The following is a 24530-nucleotide window of genomic DNA, read 5'->3' as shown; positions in this document are numbered from 1 at the left end:
CGTAAACCTGCCTTTTAATTCATGCTTTTAAATCTATAATTTCCTTCTTAGTGCTAATTTAGCTGTAGCTAAATTTGACATGTTAGCATTATCTTTCAATTCAAAATACTTTGTAATTTTTCCCTCTGATTGTTTTATTGACCCATGAGGTTTTTGGAGGTGGATTGCTTAATTTCCAAATACTTGGGGAATTTCTAGTTATCTTTTTGTTATATCTATAAATTGATGTCTAAGTCCATTTTACTCTGAAAACATGGTCTCTATGATTTCACTTATTTTGAATTTTTTAAGACTTGTTTCATGCCTCAGGATATGGTCTGTCTTGCTGAATGTTTGTATTCACCAGTAAAGTTATTAATTTTCTGCAGTTGTTGGGTATAGTGTTGCATAAATGTCAGCTAGGTCAAATTGGTTAATAACATTCTTTATTTCATCCCTATTCTTAACTAATTTTTCTGTCTTTTTGTTGTATCAGTTACTGAGAGTAGTTTTAAATCTCCAATTGTAATTGTACCTTTGCCCTTTCGTCCTTTTACTGTTGACAGTTTTGCATCTTGTATCTTGAAGATATATTATTAGTTGAATACACATTTTGGATTGTTAATGGCCTCTTGACACCCTTCCTTTATCTCTGCTAATAGTCCTTACCTTCACATCTACCTTATCTGGTATTAGTGTAACATAAAAGCTTTGTAATGCAAGTGTGTCTCTTGTAAACAGTATGAAGTTGGTTCTTGCTTATTTTGGAAAACTGTGATTTTTAAGGAATCTGTTCTCAAAGTGTCAAATTTCTTAGTATAAAGTTGTTTGAAATATTACCATATTATCCTTTTAATTTCTGTAGGACCTGTAGGACCCTATTTCATTTCTGGTATTGCTAATTTGTGTTTTTTAGCTTTCTTTTGCATCAGTCTTGCTAGGGATTTATCAAGGTTATTATACTTTTCTTTTTAAAAATTAATTAATTAATTAATTTAACTTTTGGCTGTGTTGGGTCTTTGTTGCTGCACGCAGGCTTTCTAGTTGGCAGTGAGCAGGGGCTACTCTTTGTCACGGTGCACGGACTTCTTATTGCAGTGGCTTCTCTGTGGAGCTCGGGCTCTAGGTGCACAGGCTTCAGTAGTCGTTGCACGTGGGCTCAGTAGTTGTGGCTCGTGGGCTCTAGAGCACAGACTGAGGAGTTGTGGCGTACGGGCTCAGTTTATCCACGGCATGTGGGATCTTCCCAGACCGGGGCTCGAACCCATGTCCCTTGCATTGGCAGGCGTATTCTTAACCACTGCACCACCAGGGAAGTCCTAGGTTATTAAACTTCTCAAAGAAACAGCTTTGCATTTGTTGTTTTTCTCTATTGTTCATCTGTTTTCTATCAAATGATAGAGTTTGACAGTCTCTTCCTTTAAATTAGAATGTTCAGTCCATTAATTTTTTTTATTAATTTTTTTAAAAAATTATTTATTTTTGGCTGCATTGGGTCTTTGCTGCATGTGGGCTTTCTCTAGTTGCAGTGAGCGGAGGCTGCTCTGTGTTGCAATGCCTGGATTTCTCATTGCAGTGGCTTCTCTTGTTGGGGAGCACAGGCTCTAGGCACGCAGGCTTCAGTAGTTGTGGCACGCAGGCTAGGTCATTGTAGCTCGCGGGCTTTAGAGCACAGCCTCAGTAGTTGTGGCGCACGGGCTTAGTTGCTCCATGGCATGTGGGATCTTCCCGGACCAGAAATTGAACCCTTGTCCCCTGCATTGGCAGGCGGATTCTTAACCACTGCACCACCAGGGAAGCCCCCATTTATTTTTAATGTATTAAGTTGTGTGGTTGAGTTTGAATTTATCATTTGTTTTTTATTTGCTTCCCCTGTCTTTCTTGCCTTTCTTTCTTTCTGTCTTAACCTTTGGATTAATCAAGTAATTTTTAGTGTTTGATTTTTGTCTCCTCTGTTGACTTTTTAGCTGTACTACTTTAACTTTTTTACTCTAGGGATTATACTTTACATAAGTTAATATTATAAATTATAGACCAGTAGTGTAACACTTCATGTACAAGGTAAGATGTACAAGGTACAGTAGTATAATTCCATTTCCCGACTTCCATCCTTTTCTGCTGTTGTCTTATATTTTACCATTATATGTAATTCACCGTGTGTGTAGGTATGTATGTATGTATGTGTTTACTTGAAACATTTAAGCAGCTTTTAAATAAATTAATGAAAAAATCATGTTTTATTTTATCCATTCTGGTGTTCATTGCTCCTTCTTGCATGTCCAGGTTTGCATCTAATATCATTTCCCTTCAACCTAGAGAACTTCCTGTAGCGTTTCTTGGGCATCCAGAACTGCTGGCAAAAATATTCTCAGCTTTTGTTAGTCTGAAGTTTTTATTTTGCATTCATTTGTTTAAATGGTATTTTTGCTGGATATAGAATTCTTTTTTAAAAATTATTTATTTTTGGTTGCATTGGGTCTTTGTTGCTGTACACGGGCAGCAACAGTTGGGTCGAGTGGGGGCTACTCTTCGTGGTGGTGTGCAGGCTTTTCATTGCAATGGCTTGTTGCAGAGAATGGCCTCTAGGCACGTGGGCTTCAGTAGTTAAGGCACATGGGCTTCAGTAGTTATGGCACACGGGCTCAGTAGTTGTGGCTCGTGGGGTCTAGAGCACAGGCTCAGTAGTTGTGGTGCACAGGCTTAGTTGCTCCATGGCATGTGGGATCTTCCCGGACCAGGGATTGAACCCATGTCCCCTGCATTGGCAGGCTCCTGCACCACCAGGGAAGTCCTGGATACAGAATTCTAGGTTAATAGCTCTTATTGGTTTTTTCAGCACTTTAAAGATGTAATTTTATTATGTTTTGGCTTCCTTTTTTTGGCTGAGAAGTCAGTGTTACTTAAATGTAATGTGTGTTTTTTTTCTGTCTACTTTTAAGATAATTTCTTTATCTTTGGTTTTTAGCAATTTAATAACAGTGTGTCTCAGTATGATGTTCTTTGTGTTTATTTGCTTTGTATTTGCTAAGATTTTTTTTCTCTGTGGCTTGAAATCTTTCTTCAGTTTTGGTCATTATATTTTCAATTTGTTTTTATGCCACATTATCTCTCTCTCCTTCAGAAATTACATTTACGTATATATTGGACCATTCAGTATTTCCTCACTGGTCTTAGATTTTCTAGCAGGGTTTTTTTTTCCCCTTACCCTCAATTTGGATAATTTCCATTGATCCGTCTTCATGTTCATTGATTCTTTCTCCTACTGTATCCAGTCTTCTGTTAAGCCCAGCCAATGAATTAATGAATTTTTTTGCTTCAGATATTGTGTTATTCAGCTGTAGAATTTTTTCTTGGCTCTTATTTAAAGTGCCCATTTCTCTGCTGAAATTCTCCCCATTTGAACCTACTCTGTACATCCTTTCCTGTAAATTTACATATTTCAATAGCTGTTTACTCTTGTAACATCTGGATTATTTCTGGGTCTGTATTTATTACCTTTTTTTTTCTCTTGTGAATTGACTGTGTCATCTCTTGGTTATGAATCACATTGTCCTATTTCTTTGCGTGTCATATACTCTTATATTGCCTACTGGACATCGTGGATGATGTGTTTTAAAGGCTGTGGATTATGTTACTGTTTTTTAGAAGGTTTATTTATTTATTATTTTTGACTGCATTGGGTCTTTGTTGCTGCGTGTGGGCTTTCTCTAGTTGCAGCGAGTGGGGTCTACTCTTTGTTGTGGTGCACAGGCTTCTTATTGCAGAGGCTTCTCTTGTTGTGGAGCATGGGCTCTAGGTGCGTGGGCTCAGTAGCTGTGGCTTGTGGGCTCTAGAGCACAGGCTTAATAGTTGTGGCTCACGTGCTCAGTTGCTCCGCGGCACGTGGGATCTTCCTGAACCAGGGCTCGAACCCATGTCCCCTGCATTGGCAGGCTGATTCTTAACCACTGCACCACCAGGGAAGTCCTATGTTACTGTTTCTAAAGGGTTTTTCATTACATTCTGACAGGCCATTAAGTAACTTTGAATCATGCTGATCCTGTGGGAGCTTCATTTGGGGCTTTGGTAGGGTGGATCTGTTGCATTTAGCTGTTAGTCCTAGGGAGTAGCTGTTAGTCTTGGGGCCTGGATGGCACTCCCTCTTAAGGCAGAGGTTAGCAAACATGGGAAAACTATGGCTTGCTGCCTTTTTTTGTACAGCCCCCGGGTAAGAACTGTCTTTATATTTTCAAACAGTTATCTTTAGAAAGGTGCTCAGGTTTGCCTCTTAGCCCACAAAGCCTAAAATATTTGCCATCTGGCCCTTTATAGAAAAGTTTGCCAATCCCTGACCTGAGACATAGCCCTTCTAGGATTTCAGTGGAAAGCCTGAGGTGTTTGTCATCTGCTTCTAATTTGGCAGGACTTCATGAAGCTCCATGCTCTTTCTTTTTTTTTTTTTTCCTAATCTGTCTTAATTTATTAATCCATTCACAACATGTTTATTTAACTCTATGTTCTTTCTACCCAGCAGCAGGGTGCTAAAATCTCTACTCAGATCTTAAATCTCCCAGCTGTTGCTTTCTGCTCAGTTCCTTGGGTCTCAGGCTGTCCATGTACCATTTAAGACAGCCAAGGATTTGAGGAGGATTTGATAGAGATTTGGGGCTCCTTTATGGGATTTTTTTTTTCTCTTTCACATTCTAGGCTTTGTGGCATTCTCAAATTCTGTTTCTGTAGTCCAGTAAGACTCTTGCCCTTTGCTTGAACTCTCTTCCGCCATGCTCTGCTACAAACTGGGAAGTGGTGGGTTCACGCAGGACTCACCTAGCTTGTTTCCCTTTTGAAAGATTATGTTCCCTCCACTTTAGGTCAGCTTTTGGTTACTCTCCAAACAATTGTTTTCATTATTTTGTCTAAAGTTTATAATTTTTAATCAGTGGGGTTAGTCCAATTAAAAGTTCTCTGCCGTTACTGGAACCAGACTACACTGAAGTTTGAGGTTTAAGAGTTAATCCTCAACTATCAAACGAAGAAAAGATTCGCTATACAGAAAGTATTCATTACTCAGAGGTTTCAAATTATTATTTTATAGTACTTAAATTAGCTACAAAACTATATTACGATCTGTTATACAGTGTTAACAATAATGCCTTTGGGTCATATGCCCTGTACCATTCTGTTTGATTAGAGAGTATACATTATCATAAATTCTTCCTTTCCAAGAAGAAATGAGAAAATCACCTTTCCGTGTTGATTGATGATCTTAGCAGATGTTACATATATACCTCCCAAGTGATTTTCTACATAAAGTAGTTTGTACTGAGAGAAAAGGGGAGACACAAAGCCACGTAGAGATTAAGGAATAAAAGAAGAGTAGAGTAGGGGATGGGGAGGTGGGATAGGCAATGGGGAGAGAAGTTTTTTTCTTCCTAATCCTTTAGGTAGAGGAACTTGAGAAATAATAGTCTTTGAGATTATGACTTAAGCCTTTCAATGTTTTGATTTCCTGAGCTAGCCTGTCAGCCTCCGGGACAGACGACACTTAGTTTAGTTAATGTAAGCTTATAATTATGACTATATCCCAACAGTTTGTCTGAGTCACTAGTTTTGAAATTATCTTCTATGGTACTTCATTGTATAATTGCCTTTGTTTTGTGCTCTGTTTGGATTGCTTTAAACATTTCAGAAGTGTTTGTTCTATCTAATCTGTTTCAGTAAAGACTTTTTAAAAACAGTGTTGCGAGGTATAATTAAAGTATTTTTAAGATTGTGTCATGGCAGCTTTCTCCCTTGGTGTAACTGTTAGACTGTTTAACAGAAATCACTCTGGTTTTTATTAAATGTTTTATTATGGCCCAAATGAAATTTTTCCTCTTAGCTGGTCAGGCCAAAAAGTTGACGTTAAAATATCTAATCACAGAAAGGAAGGTAAAGATTTTGTAATCATGTCAATGAAGTTTTTTTTCATTAACCTAATGTTTGGTTTTTTTTCTGTATAGTTTTTACAGCTTCATTCTCAGATATTTCTGCTCAGTTCAGATGAAAGTACAGTTAGTCTGTTGAAGGACTGTTCTCTCCAGGCTGAGTCTGATATACGAAGAAATGATCAACAACTTTTGAAGACACTTACTTCAGAACCTCCAGGATTCAATGATAGACCCTCCTGTCCCCACTGGTTTGACATAAATGATTCCAAAGTCCAACCAATCAAGGAAAAGGATATTGAACAGCAATTTCAGGGTAAAGAAAGTGCCTACATGTTGTTTTATCGGAAATCCCAGTTGCAGAGACCCCCTGAAGGTATGGAAAGATAAATGTCCCTATTTGTTTAAGTTGATCACTTTAGAAGATAAATATTGAATGTTATTTGAAAGTCTACCCTTTTAGAGGAAGGTTTACTCTCAAGATAACCATAAGAAATATACCAGAAAAAATTCAGCATTCTGTCCTTTTATGAAGATTGTATATTTCTGGCTTTTTCCCCTGTAGTAGTATGAGGTTATAGTTAGATTTTCAAAATTGCATCTCCTTGGATCACGTCTTGTTTTCTTGTTGTGGGCGGACACGGTTGCCCTCTGCTCAGGCTTCTTTCTGCAGTTTGGCCCTGTGTTGTCTTTGAGTTGCAAGTGGCCTTGGTCTTATTTTCATGTGTTCTCTCTCTTTTTTTTTTTTTTTTTTGTGGTACGCGGGCCTCTCACTGTTGTGGCCTCTCCCGTTGCGGAGCACAGGCTCCGGACGCGCAGGCTCAGCGGCCATGGCTCACGGGCCCAGCCGCTCCGCAGCATGTGGGATCCTCCCGGACCGGGGCACGAACCCGCGTCCCCTGCATCGGCAGGCGGATTCTCAACCACTGCGCCACCAGGGAAGCCCTCATGTGTTCTCTTTTATTTTCCTTTCTTTTTTTCTTTTTTTTTTTTTCCTTTTCCTCAAGGTAATAAGTCTTTAAGCTATTGAAATATCTCTGAAGCCCTCTGTTGAATCTTCTGAGAGAGTTCATACCATGGTGGAGGTTAAACACTGAGACCCACAGTGATAAATTTTTGAATTGAAGCTACTAACATGAATCAGTCTGTAAGACTTTATTTGATCACTTCCCAAAATTTATGCAAAAGTAAAAAATCCTAACTGGGAAAGCTCCTTCGACTGAGACATATCTATGATTAGAGATGAGGATACTGTTCTCAGAGAGTGAGCATAGTGATCATTTTTGTAAAGAATAAGAATAAAGCAGTTACGACTTGCAGATGAATCAAAGGAAATTAACTCTCTGGATCAGAAACAACTACATAACTGTTCTGTTGACCAGAAGGGGCTTTGTTTTTTTCTGAGGGGAAAAAGTATGGTAATCGATCTAATAAAAGTATTGGGGAGCTGAATTCACAGTTACAGAAATACATATCAGTTTCTTCAGATGACGTATTGTCCTTTTCACTGAATTGAACTTTAGTGTGTACACGATTGGAATAGGTACTAAGTGACGGTTTTCCAGTTAGCTTAAGATTTGAATAAAGATCTAACCAAAATCTTGATGGACTTTTTTGGGGGGATGAATGGATGGAACTTGGCAAAATGATTCCAAAATTTACCTAGGAAGGTAAATTAATGAAAATTGAAGAAGGGACTACTCAAGGAAAATGTACTGTATCAGTGTAAACATATTTATAGTGCTGTAGCAATTAAGACAGTGTAGTGCTAGTGCAAAGAGGTGGACATACCATTGAGCAGTAAGCCCAGAAGTTGATCTCAGTATTTTTAATCCATGAAAAGGTAACTTTTCAGATAAATAGGGGGAAAATGAATTAATAAAAACAACTGAGAAGTTGGTTAGTTGCTAATCACTTGAATTAGCAGTTGGTACAGTCAAGTGATTATATTTATCACTTGCATGAAATTATAGTTCCTTTAATGTTTATGTAAAAAAGGAGCCTTAAAATGCATAGAATATAAATATTTTTCTGATCTTAAGGTAGAGAAGACCTTTCTAAGCATAAAAGCAATGAGAAAAAAATTGAGGAAAAGTGATAGAAACCTTGTTACAGAATACCAAAAGGCAAGTGACAAGCTAGTGGAAAACAGCAAAATGTATGACAAATTTATTTCCCCTGTCTGTAGAGTGCTCTTACATTTATTCCATTGTGCTCAGGAGTAAATTGGGAAAATGATATAAATAACTAATGTACAAAAGAAGAAATAAGAACAACCAATAAACTGCAAAAAAAAAAAAAAAATTCCATCTGGCCCATAACCAAAAAACATGAATCATAACAGCAAGAGTTGAAGAAATGGAATTGTCTAGCTTGGCTTAAAGAACTGTTTACCTTTCATATGTTTTAATGTTTTCAATTTGAAGATGGGAAAACTGAGATCCAGAGAAAATTCATGTTCACACAGGCAGTGGAAGCTTTCCTAGCTCCCAGCAAGGTCCTTTCTAGTTTTCTGTGCTGCCTCTTCAGCAGCCAGTTTTTGTGTAGTCAGCACAAGTTAATGGAAAATTTTGTTCACAGCTCGAGCTAACCCAAGGTACAGGGTTCCATGTCATTTGCTGAATGAAATGGATGCAGCCAACATTGAACTACAAATAAAAAGGTAATTTAAAATTACTTTTAGAGTTTGAATAGTTTTTCTGGGGAATGAGGATCTAATTTAGGTCTTAAGTATTCAGTAATGAAAATTAAAGAGGAAAAAAGGTCAGCTGTTTAATGCCAGTGTCTTTGTATTAACTGCTGAATTTTTATACTGAGAGTATCTTTTACTTTGAAATTACCCAGTGAGAGTGAATGAAGTAATGACAAATGGCCATTGCTAAGTAGAAACTGAAGCCTAAGAAAACTAGAGAAATCTGTGAGCACGTAGTTGTGCTGAATGAATTGTGTCCCGGCCTGTCAGATTATTCCCTCGGCACAGACAGAGCCTATTGTGAATGTCCCCCCTCACGTGTAAGCGGTTTGTGAAGCACTGGCCTGTAGTGACATCAGACCAGAGGTGGGCAAAGGGGAGGAAATGTGGAGTCTACAGACTGTTCGGCTTAATGTCAATCTTGGGCAAAACCCTACAATGGATTATAAAGGGATGGTTCGTGAGAACTTGATGATATGAACATTCTCTTTTGAGGTCTAACCTTGGACCATGAAGAACTGGTGCTTTCTTTGCTCTCTGGGTCAGCGGGGTACTGGATTAGGGAAATGGATGTTCCCATGGTCTCCTTGTGGACCCGAGGGGCTGATTACATAGCAGGGATGTGTTCAACATTTTTATCATTTATTTGAAGCTGAGAAAAAAAAAAAAAAGATTGAATGGCAAATTAAGATCAGAGGAGATCTCAACAAAAATCAAGACACTAAAACTATAAAAATTTAACAGAGTAAAATATCTTAAGTGCGAAAAATAACCAACTTGCATGAGTGGTGTGGATTAGCAGTCGGTACTAAAAACAAAAACAACCTATGGGGTTTTGGTCAGCGAGCACTAGGCTTTTTAATGTGGTCATGGAAAAGCTAATGCTGTCTTTGACCACATTCACAGAAGTGTGCCTGAGGTACCTGAACGGTGGCTGTAGCTTCATCCAGCTCTCCGCGGGTGGGGCTGCCTGAAGGGTTTTTGGTGCTGTGCTTCACAGCAGCTGAATGGGTTCAGAAAAGTGTAGCAAGCGCCTGGCTGCTGCTGAGGCCATTTGACTTGGAGAGAGCAGGCTCCAGGGATCATGAGCCTGACTTCAAATAGTTTATGGGAGTGTCTGTGGGGTCTAGTTGAAGCAAGGAGAAAGTAGAAGTTGTAAATCTAGCACTTACCACAGTTATAGGAACGTGTTTCCAGCATTTTGTTCATAATTATAATCTCAGTATTGGACGAGTTCAAGTGTCAGTATTTGTTCAGAGTAACATTGCACAGTGTGCATTAAAACCATCTTCCTTGGAATTCACGGTGGCAGAGCTATAAATTGAGAAACTAAACCGAGTCATTTTGGAGCATGGAAGAAATGGATGTTAATTATAATTACTTAGGTGGAGTGGAGAACTTCTTTATATTGTAAATCAAATATTTTTGGTTTGAGATGAAACAGTATCTGTTGTAAAAACATGGCATTTATGTATTTTTTATGCCTCTTTTAAAGGGCAGAATGTGACTCTACAAACAATCATTTTGAATTGCATCTCCACCTCGGCCCTCATTACCATTTCTTCAATGGGGCTCTGCACCCAGTCGTGTCTCAAACAGAAAGCATGTGGGATTTGACCTTTGATAAAAGAAAAACTTTAGGAGATCTTCGACAATCAATATTTCAGGTAATCTAGCCTCACTTACTCTTAATAGACATTAAGGTCTGTCTTAAGCTGGATTCTCCTTTTCAAACTTCTGTTTAGGATACAACTATTTATTTTTCACAGCTGCTTAGGAAAATGCTACATCTACCACTTCCATAGAGGATGGTCCAGATGTTCTCCCCTCACTTGTCAGTCTCTTAGAGAGGCTTTTCTGCACAATCAAGACTCACAGAGTCCTGCCAGCAGGTTTTCAAGGGAGAATCAAGCCTGGTATATTTAATCCGGGGGAGAGAAAGAGTATAAGATTGTCTCTTTGGGGGAAAACAAATGAAAGAGAGTTGTTTTTTAAAAGGAGTAAAAAGATAGATAATTATGTTGCCTAAAACGAAGAGCTACTAAACAAATAAAAAAGCAACTAACTTTTCTACCTTTCAGTATAGAATAACATTTATTAATAAGATTCCTAAGTGAAGGAGAATGTCTACTGGTCTGTAGTAAAAGCAAACATTGTCGTAATCGTTCTCTAAATTATTTATCCAGTCGTGTTTTAACAATGACAACGACAGTGCTCTTTATTTTACTTACAATGTTTTCATATAAATTCTATTGTTGGATTCTTTAACCTCATGAGGGCAAGATAACCCCATTTTAAAGATGAGGAAATTGCGATTTAAAGAGATCTAATGGTTCGTCCAGGGTCAGACATCCAGTTAGCAGTAGAACTAGGACTCCAGCCCTGGTCTCCCTGCTCTTTCTTTCCTCTTAATTATACTTCACTCCACACTACTTCCTGATAGAGGAAAAGGGAAATAGAAAATGTAAGCTTTTTCCACTCCCAGAATTAAATGAATTTTCTGAAAAACTGTATCATTTACCAAAATTATTAGCCTTCTTTTGATTTTCCTCTTGTACAAAGAAAAGCAGACCAATTTCTTCTTTAACTTTAGTTGATTTGAATATTTAAATGTTGGATCAGGATTTCTAAAATCATCTAATACTTTTGAACTTTTCCACTAAAAGTTTATTTCTGAGCCAATCCTAGCAGTGATGATATAGGTGGACTTGGGGATTCGACCCTGCCCTTGGGTAACGTTTCGAGTGGAAAAGACCTCGGTCACCTTTATAAGGTTTAGATTTCATGCCAGTCTGCTTTTTGATGGTTTAAGTTCACATCTCTATTATCTTAGAATTAAGCCACTGGCAAGAGGCTGAGAGACTGGCAGTTAAGTAATCATGTGTAAGTATGAAATTTCTTTTTAAGAGAACTATCTTGTGATACTGTGGAGAGGGACTAAATAGGACTGACCTTTATGGGTGACATTGTTTTGGTGAGGTTACCACAGTCCGCAGAGTCTTGGAGCTAGAAACTTAAAAAACAAACCCCTGGCAATCTGTTAAATAAACTGGTAATGCTACTTTTAAAACTTACAGTGGGAGACTTTCCTTTTGAGAAACAAGAGTATTCGTGTGTGCTGCTTTTCCCTGAATAGTGCTGATTAAACACATGAGTTTTGCTCTTCTGGAGCAGGATTCCTGGACTGGCGCACTGACCGTTTTGCCTTCTGATAAAAGTGATCTTCCCATAAATTAAGTAGAAATGGTTGTCGTTTGGACGGTCCTGTGCTCTTTGTGTGTGTCAGGGTTCTTCAGTCACGAATGGGCGCGAGGTGAACCATCCTAGGGTTTGACTGATTTACTATTGAAAGATGTCTACGTTCCTCGTTTTGGGTGCTGGATGGCGACTGTCATAGTCATTTTCTTGTTCCCTGTATCAGCTACATAAGGAAATTGGCACAGTGCTCTTCTTACTTAACCTGGAAAAGTGATCTATGTGTGATTTTTCATTGTTCTCTTTTCTTTCACTCATATTCTGCAGCTGTTAGAATTTTGGGAAGGAGATATGGTCCTTAGTGTTGCAAAGTTTGTACCAGCAGGACTTCATGTTTACCAGACACTTGATGGTAAGAGAAATATTTAAAACACAGCAACTTGTGTATGTGTACATTTTGTGGGGCTCATCTGTGACTTTCTGCTCTTGGCCTGTCTTTCCCCTACATACTACTTTTCTTAGCTATGCAGGTTCTCATCACAATGGTTTTGACAAATAATATATTTAGTTTTTCATATGTAATAAAACAAATAATTTATTTAGTTTGTAATGTATCCAATATATGTAACGTGTGAAATTTTGCTAACGTGGAAATGTTTTATATTTTCTGAAATTAAGGCTACTTCTCTACCTAAACAGATTTTTTCTTAAAGGCTTTGGAAATTTTTTTATATTACTACAAACGTCTGAGCAAAATGGTTTGAAACCATTTAAATCTTGTCTAATATGGCTTGTTTTTTAAATCCAGTCTCAGGTTCAGACTTTGTAGCAAAACAAACAGAAGTACTTCAGGAGCTTAAAAGTACTTCCTTTAAATAACAACAGAACAACAATGGCAGTAGCAGCAGTAACATTTATCTTGGACTTCATGGTGCTAAATACCGAGATAAGTGTTTTGTGTAAATTATCTAATTTGATTTTCACAAAATTCTTTCATCCCCATGTCATAAATGAGAAAATGGAAGCACAGAGGCTTGAAGCCCACAAGGTCACACAGCTCATTAGTGGCTGAGGGAGGGCCCTTCGATGTGTAAACCTTCTCTATGTTCACAGTGTCGAGTACACTTGACCTTTTATATTAACTTTTTTTCTTCCTGCTTTCATGCCCGCAAATCTTATGGGGAAAATGCTTACATAAAATGAAAACAGAAAAAAAAAAGGCTAAAGAGCTTGATGAAAGGAATAAAGATAAAAATAATATACAATAATATCAATATAACAAACATAATTACTCCCTTTTTCTTAGTTTTCCTCAATGAGAATGCTTTTCTTCAAACAAATGTTTGTGTCTTGGCTGTTGCTTCAGTTAAATTTTTTTTTTGATGATCATGAGAATGGTTTCCCTGATAATCTCATCTTCCTAGGAGATCACCTGACACTGTGTGAAATGGAAATTGCTGATGGGGAAGACATCTTTGTATGGAATGGGGTGGAGGTAAATAAGTGTTGAAGAAATGTTCACGAGAGTTCTGGATATTTTTTAAGTAATTGTGATAAAATTTTATTCAGCATTTGTGACGGCGCTTACATATTAGAAAACTGCTGAAATATCCAATAAATTTTAAGTACAATCAGTGTTGGTTATATGTTCGAGAGGTAGTTGTAGAACACCTCCATGGTGCCACGCTGTGTGTCGGAAGCTAATCACAAAGGTAAATCATCAGTCTGTATCCTTCGGGCACGTGGTGTGGGTCACTGCACTAAGATCAGTGAGCAGGAGGGTCTGTGCATCCTCTTGATGAGGATTCAGAAGGGAGCGCGGTTCGTTACGCTCTTAGGGCTGGAGGTGACTTAAGGGAGCACAGTCAAAGCAGTGAGGAGCGTCTCACCCGCTCGGTGGACCGTCCTTGGTCCACCGCGTGTATTTACCACCGCTAAGGACTCACATGTCTGTCTCCACTTCACATTTCTCTCTAAAAAGTAAAAGATGGCTAAGGAAAAGTTTCAAAAATCTAAAGCTGTTCTTCTGATACTTAAAAGACATTTGTGAAAACTTTATTTCACTTGAAAAGAAGAAGAATGGGAATTGTTCTACAGGAGTCTTTTACTACATTACTGTGTTGACTTAATTTTGGCAAATACGAACTATACTAATGGCTGACTTGATATTGTTGTAGGTTGGCGGAATCCAGATTCCAGCTGGTAGTGACTGTGAACCTCTGCTTTTACGTGTTCTTCATCCGGCAACAAGCAATGAAGAAGAGGAGTGTCGGCAGTTGATAGACTCTCCACATGTCTTTCCGTCTAATGCAGAAATAGGTAGTGTACTCACAGCCTTTGCAATCCCAGACGGAGTCATCTTAGTCAACAACACTGAGTCTGTAGGTGAAGAGAGCTGGACCACCGTTCCCAAGGAGGACTGGAAGAAGACATTCAGAGAGCAAGGTCTCAGAAATGGAAGCTCCGTTTTAATTCAGGATTCTAATGATGGTAACAGGTAACATGCTAAGAAGAGAATTCTTTTTAAACTTATTTTAGTTACACTGCTATAGCTTAGAACTCTAAAGCTTTATGTTAATAATGCTGAGAGTTGAATGTTTCTTTTTATTTCTAGACATTGTGTTCTATATGTTGTAAATATGAATGTTCGTGGTTAGGCAACCTGGAGAAAAATGATATTGTAATGTGATTTTTTTTTTTTTTTTTTTTGGTAAATGTGGTAACTGAATAATATAGGTACAGGCTAGATAGAGTGTAGATTAGTTGGCAGTAAAACAGAATCTTATCAAATAATTCCGATTAGCACTCATTATAAGACGGAGGGCACATTCTCACAGAGAAAGTTCCTAAAATTTTTCATGAGGAAGGTATTAACACAGCTAAATTTGTCTGTCTTGTCACAAGAATCTCAGAAGGCAATTCAGTTTTTTGTTATAATCCTTTTTATGGTTCTTGAGATCCTCCCAGCTGCCCAGGTAAGGCAGTTACTTGGGGAGTTGCAGCCTTGGTTCCTGTAAGTCACATTTGAAGCTCAGGAGTGCCTCCTCTCTTCATTTTTGTTATCCGTGTCTGTGCCAGTACATTTCTATGGTCAGCATTATCATACATTGTAACCTCCCCCCCCCAATTTCTATACATTGAAGACTTCAGGTTATGACCAATGAATCAGTTCCCTGCTCTATCAGTGCTGTGAATATACTTAGATTACAGAGGCTCTGTATTGTTATTAGTGGCTGTGACATAGAGAAGCAGAGCACTTGTGAAGTGTGTTTATTTTGTATTACATTTATCGCTCTCGTTTCGACAAGTGTTTTCCAGACATTTATTTCCCTACCTTGTTTATTTAATTTAAAAGTTTATTATATATTTCTTTTTAGAAAGTAATATACATTCATTAGGACTTGGGAAATATAGAGGTGAAGACAGGAGACCCATACCGTTCATGCAGTGTCTGTCACCGTTAGCTTTCTGAGCTCGAGTAATTGGGGTTTTGTTTTGAAGGGTTTTTTTCTTATTAATTTATTATTTTATATATATATATATATTTTGGCTGTGTTGGGTCTTTGTTGCTATGCGTGGGCTTTCTCTAGTTGCAGCGAGCAGGGGCTACTCTTTGTTGCAGTGTGCGGGTTTCTCATTGCGGTGGCTTCTCTTGTTGCAGAGCATGGGCTCTAAGCGCGCGGGCTTCAGTAGTTGTGGCTCACGGGCTCTAGAACGCAGGCTCAGTAGTTGTGGCGCATGGGCTTATTAGTTCCTCCGCGGCATGTGGGATCTTCCTGGACCAGGGCTTGAACCCATGTCCCCTGTATTGTCAGGCGGATTCTCAACCACTATGCCATCAGGGAAGTCCGGTTTTTTCCTTTTTAAACATAATAGTGATGATTTTGTAGATAAATAGTTATATCCTGCTTTCCCCTCATGTTTGAAGGCTCTTCATAAACCTCATTTCATGGCTGCATAATAACCTATGTTGATGTTATAGGTTACCTGACTGCTCCTGTGTGAGGAGTGGGTAGAGACAAGGCCTTGAGGGCCAGCTGCCTGGCTTTGTTTCCAGCTTTATCACTTACTAGTAGTGTGACCGTGGGCAAGTTACGTCATCTTTCTCTGCTTAATTTCTTCTTCTGTAAAATGAGCATAATAATTAGTACCAGCTTCATACAGTTGTAAGGATTGAAAGAGTTAAGAGCTTACAAGTGTTTACACATAGTAAGTGCTAAATCGTTTAGCTAGCATCCTTGTTATCATCCAGTTTTTCATTATTTTAAGATGGTCTTCAGGGAACATCTTTGTGCTTAAAACTTTGCTCTATTTAAGATTGCTAACTCAAGGGGGAGTCCCAGAGTGGAATAACTGAAATGAAGAGTAGAATTGTGTTTTAGGGCTCTGCTACGCACTCCCAAAGAGGACTTCCGCTAGCCCGCTCAGTGCCTCTGTGTGAATCAGTAAGAAGTCACTCCTTCCTCAAGAACCTTTACTATTATCTGTAGGCAAATCTTGTTAGAACTAGACACTCCACTGCCATCTGCTATCATAAAAGTTTTTAAAGCCTCTATAATAAAAACACAGATGTACAGTGTATATGATGTGAATGACATCCATTAGATGTACTTTTATTCAGCGTCAGTCTGCACAGCTGTGCATGCTGTCCTGCTGTTAAACTACTAAAGTCTACGGGTGGGCTTTTGGCGTAGGTACTCTTTTAAAGCGCCCCTAGTGATTGCAGCGTGCAGGTAGATGTTAACAACTGATTGTTCAATTACAACAGTTCTCTTTGAAAAATGTGGCAACAAATTATTTGTATAAATCAAAGAATATTTGGAATCATGAATATAGACTCCGTGGAATACTGTCTTAACACTATCCGAAAAAGATAGTGAACTTTCAAAAACCCAACTCAGTAGAACTTGGTCACCTTTAATTAGTCACATTAAGTGACACAGGCAGAATTTTGGAAGCGGTGCCTAAAGAAATGCATGAATTTTCCAATCCTCTCTGATCCATGAAAGGGCTGTAAAGACACATTTTTAAAATGTCTTTTTACCTACAGTTTGTTGACCAGACAAGGGAAATGGATCACCAGTATGAATGAGATTGACTGGCTCCAAGTTAAAAATTTATGCCAATTAGACTCTGAAGAAGAGCAAGTTAAAATATCAGCAACTCTTAACACAGTGAGTAGAATATTAATTTCAGTGTGGTTGACAGTTTTTAAGTAATGCAATTTTATTTAGAAAGCAATACCTTAATCTTTCAGAACAGTTGTCTCAGTAAACTTCTAAATCTTAAGAAATCACCTTTTTATTTGTAACATTTGATGATTGCTTATTTACTTTGTTAGCCCCTGGCATATTTCAAGAAAATATATGCTTTTTTTTCCCCTCCAAAGCCTAGAATTAGAATGTGGGCATTACCTTTTTAATTAGTTCATGGAATCTTCTGACTTTGATAACTGTGAAATGCTATTTTCAAGAGTCTTTTCTATATTTTTAAAACAAGGTATATATGTTTTGGTTTTGTGTTCTTTGGTGTTTGGGTTTTTTAAAGTTTATCTTAAATTGCTCTACAGTATACTCTGTGCTCTGTATAAAGCCAGTTGCTCTTCAAAGAGATTTTTTTCAGTTTTCCATTTAAGACTATTATACTGGTTTACTTAAACATTATTGCAGGAAACATCTTTTTACATTTATGTAGTTTCCATTTATTAAGTTTTTCTGTAACTTTATTTTAAAAATTTAGAGTGTTTTCTTTTATATAAAATTATAGTTTCTAAAGGTTTGTTTGCACGTTAGTGGGAACAGTATAAGGTCAGTGCCCCAAAGCTCAGGAGGCCCACCGCCCTGACCCCAAATGGGAGGCTGGTGCAGTCCTTGATTACTGCAGGCTCTGCTCCTTCTTGGCACGGGGCGGGGGGCATAGTGGGGGCCACCGGTGGGGAAGTAGAGTCAATGATCTCTGTCGTCAGCTTTACCCCTAAATTTCCACGATTTTATGCCCTAGAGGCAATTAGCCTAAATTTAAAAAAAAAAAAAAAAGAAAAAAAAGAAAACACAATCTAAAATAATTTAAGTAGAAATTTTAAATAGTACCCTTGGATTAGTACATTTTTATATTATTAATGCTTATTAATTATTAGTGCAGTTTTATATTATATTATTAATGAAGATGTGGGATCTTCCCAGACCAGGGATCGAACCCATGTGCCGTGCCCTGGCCCTGAATTCATCATTCTTAACAAAAAGAAACCTATAGTTTCTTTTGTTTGCTATCAGAAAGGTTAACTGTTTGTCAGCTTTTGCCTTTCGCTACTATTGTCTTTAGTTTTCTGATGTTTTCTGTAGGCGGCCTTTCCATTCCAATTATTATCAATTTGGTGAAAACTTAACCAAGATCTAAGCTTTTGCCTTTGACTTTGTAGAAGAGAGAAAATAATTTCAGGGATGGAAAACAATTTTTTTCAAGTAGGCAAAAACTGCTAAATGTAAGGTAATTAATAACTCAACCTGTATATGCACACACTGACAATCTTCATTTTCCTCCTCTCCCATTGTTTTTAACTTATACACAGTCATTAGTTTATTTCTCTATTTTAGGTGGTGTTTGATATTCGAATTAAAGCCATAAAGGAATTAAAATTAATGAAGGAACTAGGTAATCATTTATGTTTGCTTTTGGTTTTTTGGTTTAATTTAGTTTTGTTTTGATTTTTAATTGAAAAAAATACGGGAGAGTACAAAAAATAATTTAGGGAAAACTCACGTATCTACCACCCAAAATGGACAAATGTTAACATCTTGCCATCTTGCCTCAAACATTACAAATAAAGTCCTCTGTGTTCTCCTCCTCAGACCTATCATCCCTCCCCAGATGCAACCAGTATATCTGATTTGGGTGTGTATCTAGTTTGTGCATTCACATTGTTCTATATATTATTATACCTCTCTCTCTCTATGTGTGTGTGTATATTGTATTTTTACATTTGTGTAAATTCTATCTTAATGAATATAACATTCCACAAACTTACTATTCACTCGGCATTAAGTTTTCTTTTACAGCTTTATTGAGGTATAATTTACATATCATAAAACATACATTTTAAGCATAATTCAGTGATTATTAGTAAATGTATAAAGTCGTACAACCATCACAGCAATCCAGTTTTAAAACAGTTCCATCACTCCAAAAAGATCTCTCGTTCCCATTTGCATACCAAGCCCCTGACAGCCATTCATCTACTTTCTGTTTCTTTTGACTTGCTTTTCTGGACATTTCATGTAAATGGAAGCATGTAATATGTAGTCTTTTGTGTCTGGCTTCTTTCACTCAGCATATCATTTTTGAGATTTATCCATGATTTAGCATGTTTCAATAGTTTGTTCCTTTTTATTGCTGACTGGATAAAAAGGAATATATTGTATGGATTGTATGGCTATATCACATTTTGTTTGTTCATTACCAGTTGATGGACATTTGGATTGTTTCCACTTTGGGGCTTTTATGACTGATTCTGCTATAAACATGTCTTTGTATAGACCTGTGTTTTCAATTCTCCTGGGTAGATGTACAGAATTGGAATTGCTGGGTCATATGGCAAAGTTATGTTTAACTTTATAAGAAACTGCTGTACTGTTTTCCAAAGTGACTGAATCATTTACATACCCACTGGCAATGTATCAGGGTTGCAGTTTCTTCACATCCTTGCCAATATTTATAGTTGTCTTTTAAAAAAAAATTTTACTTATTTATTTTGTTTATTTTTGGCTGTATTGGGTCTTCGTTGCTGCACACAGGCTTTCTCTAATTGCGGTGAGCGCGGGCTTCTCATTGCGGTGGCTTCTCTTGTTGCGGAGCACAGGCTCTAGGCATGCGGGCTTCAGTAGTTGTGGCACGCGGGCTCAGTAGTTGTCGCTCAGAGGCTCTAGAGCGCAGTCTCAGTAGTTGGGGCGCACGGGCTTAGTTGCTCTGCGGCATGTGGGATCTTCCTGGACCAGGGCTCGAACCCGTGTCCCATGCATTGGCAGGTGGATTCTTAACCACTGTGCCACCAGGGAAGTCCTATAATTGTCTTTTTTATTGTAGCCATTTTAGTGAACATGAATTGGTATCCTGTGTTTAATTGCATTTTCCTGATGCAGTGATGGTGAGCACTATTGCTGTTTTATCATCTATTTGTATACTCTAAGGATCCTATTAAAACTACGAGAATTAATAAGTGAGTTTAAGAAGAACGCAAAATCAATATATAAAAATCCATATATGGGGCTTCCCTGGTGGCGCAGTGGTTGAGGGTCCGCCTGTCGATGCAGGGGACACGGGTGCGTGCCCCGGTCCGGGAAGATCCCACATGCCGCGGAGCGGCTGGGCCCATGGGCCATGGCCACTGAGCCTGCACGTCCGGAGCCTGTGCTCAGCAACGGGAGAGGCCACAGCAGTGAGAGGCCCGCATACTGCAAAAAAAAAAAAAAAAAAAAAAAAAAATCCATATATGTTTACTAGCAACAAAAAAATGGAAACTTAAATTAAGAAAACATTTATAATAGCATAAGCTATCATGAAATACTTGGGGGTAAATTTAACAAAATATGTGCAAGACCTGTACACCGGAAACTAGAAAACATTGCCATGAAAAATAAAAGACCCAAATAAATTAAATGATGTACCATATTCTTGTATCAGAAGACACAGTACTATTAAGAGGCTAATTCTCTCAAAATTTATTTGTACATTCAGTGCATTCTCACTCAAAATTCTGGCAGGTTTTGTTTGTTTGTTTTTTTGGTAGAAATTGCGAAGCTGATTCTTAAATTTATGTGGAAATGCAAAGAACCTAAAGTATCTATAACAGTTTTAGAGGAAATAAAGAACAAAGTTGGAAGAATTACACCATCTGATTTCAAGACTTACTCTGAAACTATAGAAATCAAGACTGTGTGTGGTCATGAGGGTAGACACATGGAGCAGAGTTTAGCACGTGTGGCCTACAACCTGCTTCTGCACAGCCAGTGAGCTAAGAATAGTTATTACATTTTTAAGGGCTCTTTTAAGAAGAAGAATGTGCAACAAAGATCATATGTGGAAATGTTCCAGAGTATTTACAACAGAACCAAATTGAAAAGCCAGAAATAGATGCAAACATATTTAGTCAGTTGACTTTCAACAGAAGTGCCAAGGTATTTCCATGGGGAAAGATACTATTTCAGCATACAGTGCTGGACCAATTGGATATCAATAGATGCAAAAATGAACTGCCAACTTTGCCTTACATCATGTAAAAAATGAACTCAGAATGGATCATAGGACTTCCCTGGTGGCACAGTGGTTAAGAATCCGTCTGCCAATGCAGGGAACACGGGTTCAACCCCTGGTCCGGGAAGATCCCACATGCTGCGGAGCAACTAAGCCCATGGACCACAATTACTAAGCCTGTGCTCTAGAGCCCGTGTTCCACAAGAGAAGCCCACACACCGCAACGAAGAGTAGCCTCCACTTGCCGCAACTAGAGAGAGCCGGTGCGCGGCAATGAAGACCCAACACAGCCAAAAATAAATTTAAAAAAAAATGGATCATAGACTTCAGTGTTGAAACCTAAAACTATAAAACTTCTGGGAGGGCTTCCCTGGTGGCGCAGTGGCAGAGAATCTGCCTGCTAATGCAGGGGACACGGGTTCAAGCCCTGGTCTGGGAAGATCCCACATGCCGCGGAGCAACTAGGCCCACGAGCCACAACTACTGAGCCTGCGCATCTGGAGCCTGTGCTCCGCAACAGGAGAGGCCGCGGTAGTGAGAGGCACACGCACTGCGATGGAGAGTGGCCCCCGCCCGCCGCAACTAGAGAGAGCCCTTGCACAGAACTGAAGACACAACACAGCAAAAATAAATATAAATAAATTAATAAACTCCTACCCCCAACATCTTCTTTAAAAAAAAAAAAAAAAACTTCTGGGAGAAAACATAGAAAATCTCTGTTACTTTTACCATAAGGAAGAGATTTTTTTTAAAGATAGGACTTAGAAAGAACAAACCATGAAAGTAAAAGCAAATTGGGCTACTACAAAATTTTAAAGGCATTTGAAAAGGCAGGCCACAAACTGAGAGAAAAAATTTATAAAATATGTATTTGACAATAGACTTGCATCCAGGATATATAAAAAACACTTATAACCTAGTCAGAAGACAACCCAAATTGGGAAGCCACTTTACAAAAGAAAACCTACCTATGAACACCCGATAAGCACAGGAGAAGATGTTCAGTATCGTTAGCCAACAAACTAAAACCGTAATGACACATCACTGCACGCTTAGCAGAATGATTAAAATTTTAAACGCTGACAAAACTAAGTGGTGTCAAAGATGAGGAGCAGCTGGGACTGCCGTGTATTGCTGGTGGGAGTGTAAAACGATACAGTCACTTTGGTGAGGAGCTAGCTTATTTCCTGTGAATGTAAACCTTCACTTATCAATTCTCCTGGATTTTTATCCAAGAAAAATTAAAACGTGTATCCTTACACATACTGTATGTAAATGTTCATAACCAAAAATGGGAAACAATCCAAATGTCAGTGAGCAGGTGAGCAAATTGTGGTGCATCCATACAATGGGATACTAGTCATCAATAAAAGAAGTAAACCACCACCCCATGCAAAACATGGACGAATCTCAAAGACATCACGCCAAGCCAAAGAAGCTGGTCACAAAGGAGTAATACTCTTAGGATTCCACTTATCGATGTGAAATTGTCAAAAAAGAAAACCTAAGCTGTAGGTACAGAGGCAGATCAGAGTTAGGGGGTGGGGGATTGACTACGGAGGGGCGTGAGGGAATTTGGGGGCTGATGCAAATTATATCTCAATTTGCTGGTGGTTACTGAGTGTTTTCATCGACCTCTTTTAAACTGTGTGCTTAAACTGGATGGGTTTTATTATAAGTGAATTATATATCGATAAAGTTACTTAAGAATATATGGTTTATTAAAATGAATAGTTTGTTGTTTTCCCATGTCACAGATCTTTCCTCCACTCCTTTCTCCCTCCGAACTATTCTTTACATAGCAAGTGATCTTCTTAAACGCAGGTGAATCAGACGTCACCCTCTGCTCAAAGCCCTGTTGTGCTCTTTGTACTTTGTAGTGTGTTGCCTGTGGGCTCCTAGCCTACAGGAGCCTGCTTCGTCTGACCACCGCCTAACTAACCTCCTTGCAGTCCACTCATCTGCTTCTTCACAACATACTTCCCATGCTGACTTTGTGGAATTTCTGGTCACAGGCTCTCTTCTACCCCCGAGACTTCTTCTTTTTTTCTTTTTTTTTTTTTTTTAAGCAGAGGGAGGGTTTTTTGTTGTTTTTACATATTTATTTTTGGCTGCGTTGGGTCTTTGTTTCTGCGCATGGGCTTTCTCTAGTTGTGGAGAGTGGGGGCTGCTCTTCACTGTGGTGGCTTCTCTACTTACGGACCTCGGGCTCTAGGCGCACAGGCTTCAGTAGTTGTGGCTCCCGGGCTCTAGAGCGCAGGCTCTGTAGCTGTGGCGCACGGGCTTAGTTCCTCCGCAGCCTGTGGGATCTTCCCGGACCAGGGACCAAACCCATGTCCCCTGCATCGGCAGGTGGATTCTTAACTACTGCACCACCAGGGAAGTCCCCCGAGACTTCTTTTTTTTTTTTTTTTTTTTTAACATCTTTATTTGAGTATAACTGTTTTACAATAGTGTGTTAGTTTCCCCCGAGACTTCTTAGTCCCGTAATCTTTTCTGAACTCTGTTCCCTTTACTCTTCATATGCTAACTTCAGTCACTCATTTGGTCTCAGCTGAAATGTTATTTCCGTCATCCCTGGCTACACAATCTCAGTTAATCTGTCCATCGTACTCTAACGCCCTGTTCTTCCCTTTCTAGCACTTACACTGTCACTACCTGTGTTTTGTGTCTTGAATGTCCACCTCCCCCATTAGATGAGGCTCTTTGAGGGCAGAGTCCATGGCTGTTTTTCTTATTGTCAGCTTCTAGGACAGTGTCTGGCACATAGAAGGTACATGGCGTGTGTTGAATGAAAGTGAAAATTTTTTAAAAAAACAGTATTTTAAATTAACATTTTTTAAATTGGAGAACTCTCTTACATAAGCTGTTTCAGTTGTCAAGGAGTTTGTATTAGAATTCTATGCTGGCTTCACATTACTGTAGTATAAGGGCTAGAACTCAAGAATCTCAAAGAGATTCTGTTCTGTTCAGATAAAGTTAGAACTTCTGGGCTTCCCTGGTGCGGTGCTTAAGAATCCGTCTGCCAATGCAGGGGACACGGGTTCGAGCCCTGGTCTGGGAGGATCCCACATGCCGCAGAGCAGCTAAGCCCGTGCACCACGACTACTGAGCCTGAGCTCTAGAGCCCTCAAGCCACAACTGCTGAGCTCGCACGCCACAGCTACTGAAGCCCGCTATGCCTAGAGCCCGTGCTCTGCAACAAGAGAAGCCACCGCAATGAGAAGCCTGCGCACTGCAACAAAGAGTAGCCCCTGCTCGCTGCAACTAGAGAAAGTCGCACACAGCCACAAAAGGCCCAACACAGCCAATAAATAAATAAATAAATAAATAAAGTTTTTAAAAAGAGAGAGAGAAACAAAAGTATGTGGAGCTGTAGAAGAAATAGCTGGCTGTGGGAATGCTGGCACTGCTGTCATTTGAGAGAATCCAGATGTGCAGCCAGAGGAACTTAATGAACATAAACTCACAGGAGTGAGGAAAGTGGTTGTGACGAAAAGTATATGAAGATA

General features: G+C 38.8%; 1 protein-coding gene across 1 annotated transcript in view; it reads left to right on the top strand.

The window, feature by feature from the left end:
- USP40 (ubiquitin specific peptidase 40) overlaps nucleotides 1-24530 on the top strand; it is a 91161-nt gene that overhangs the window by 28158 nt on the left and 38473 nt on the right. The window contains 8 exon segments of the mRNA XM_059054380.2: nucleotides 5961-6261; nucleotides 8466-8547; nucleotides 10073-10244; nucleotides 12100-12184; nucleotides 13197-13267; nucleotides 13950-14269; nucleotides 16823-16946; nucleotides 18366-18423. Coding sequence (XP_058910363.1) covers nucleotides 5961-6261; nucleotides 8466-8547; nucleotides 10073-10244; nucleotides 12100-12184; nucleotides 13197-13267; nucleotides 13950-14269; nucleotides 16823-16946; nucleotides 18366-18423 — 1213 coding nt within the window.

The sequence above is a fragment of the Kogia breviceps genome, chromosome 2 (assembly GCF_026419965.1).
Source record: "Kogia breviceps isolate mKogBre1 chromosome 2, mKogBre1 haplotype 1, whole genome shotgun sequence".
Lineage (NCBI taxonomy): Eukaryota > Metazoa > Chordata > Mammalia > Artiodactyla > Physeteridae > Kogia > Kogia breviceps.
This window is presented reverse-complemented; position numbering and strand designations above follow the sequence as displayed.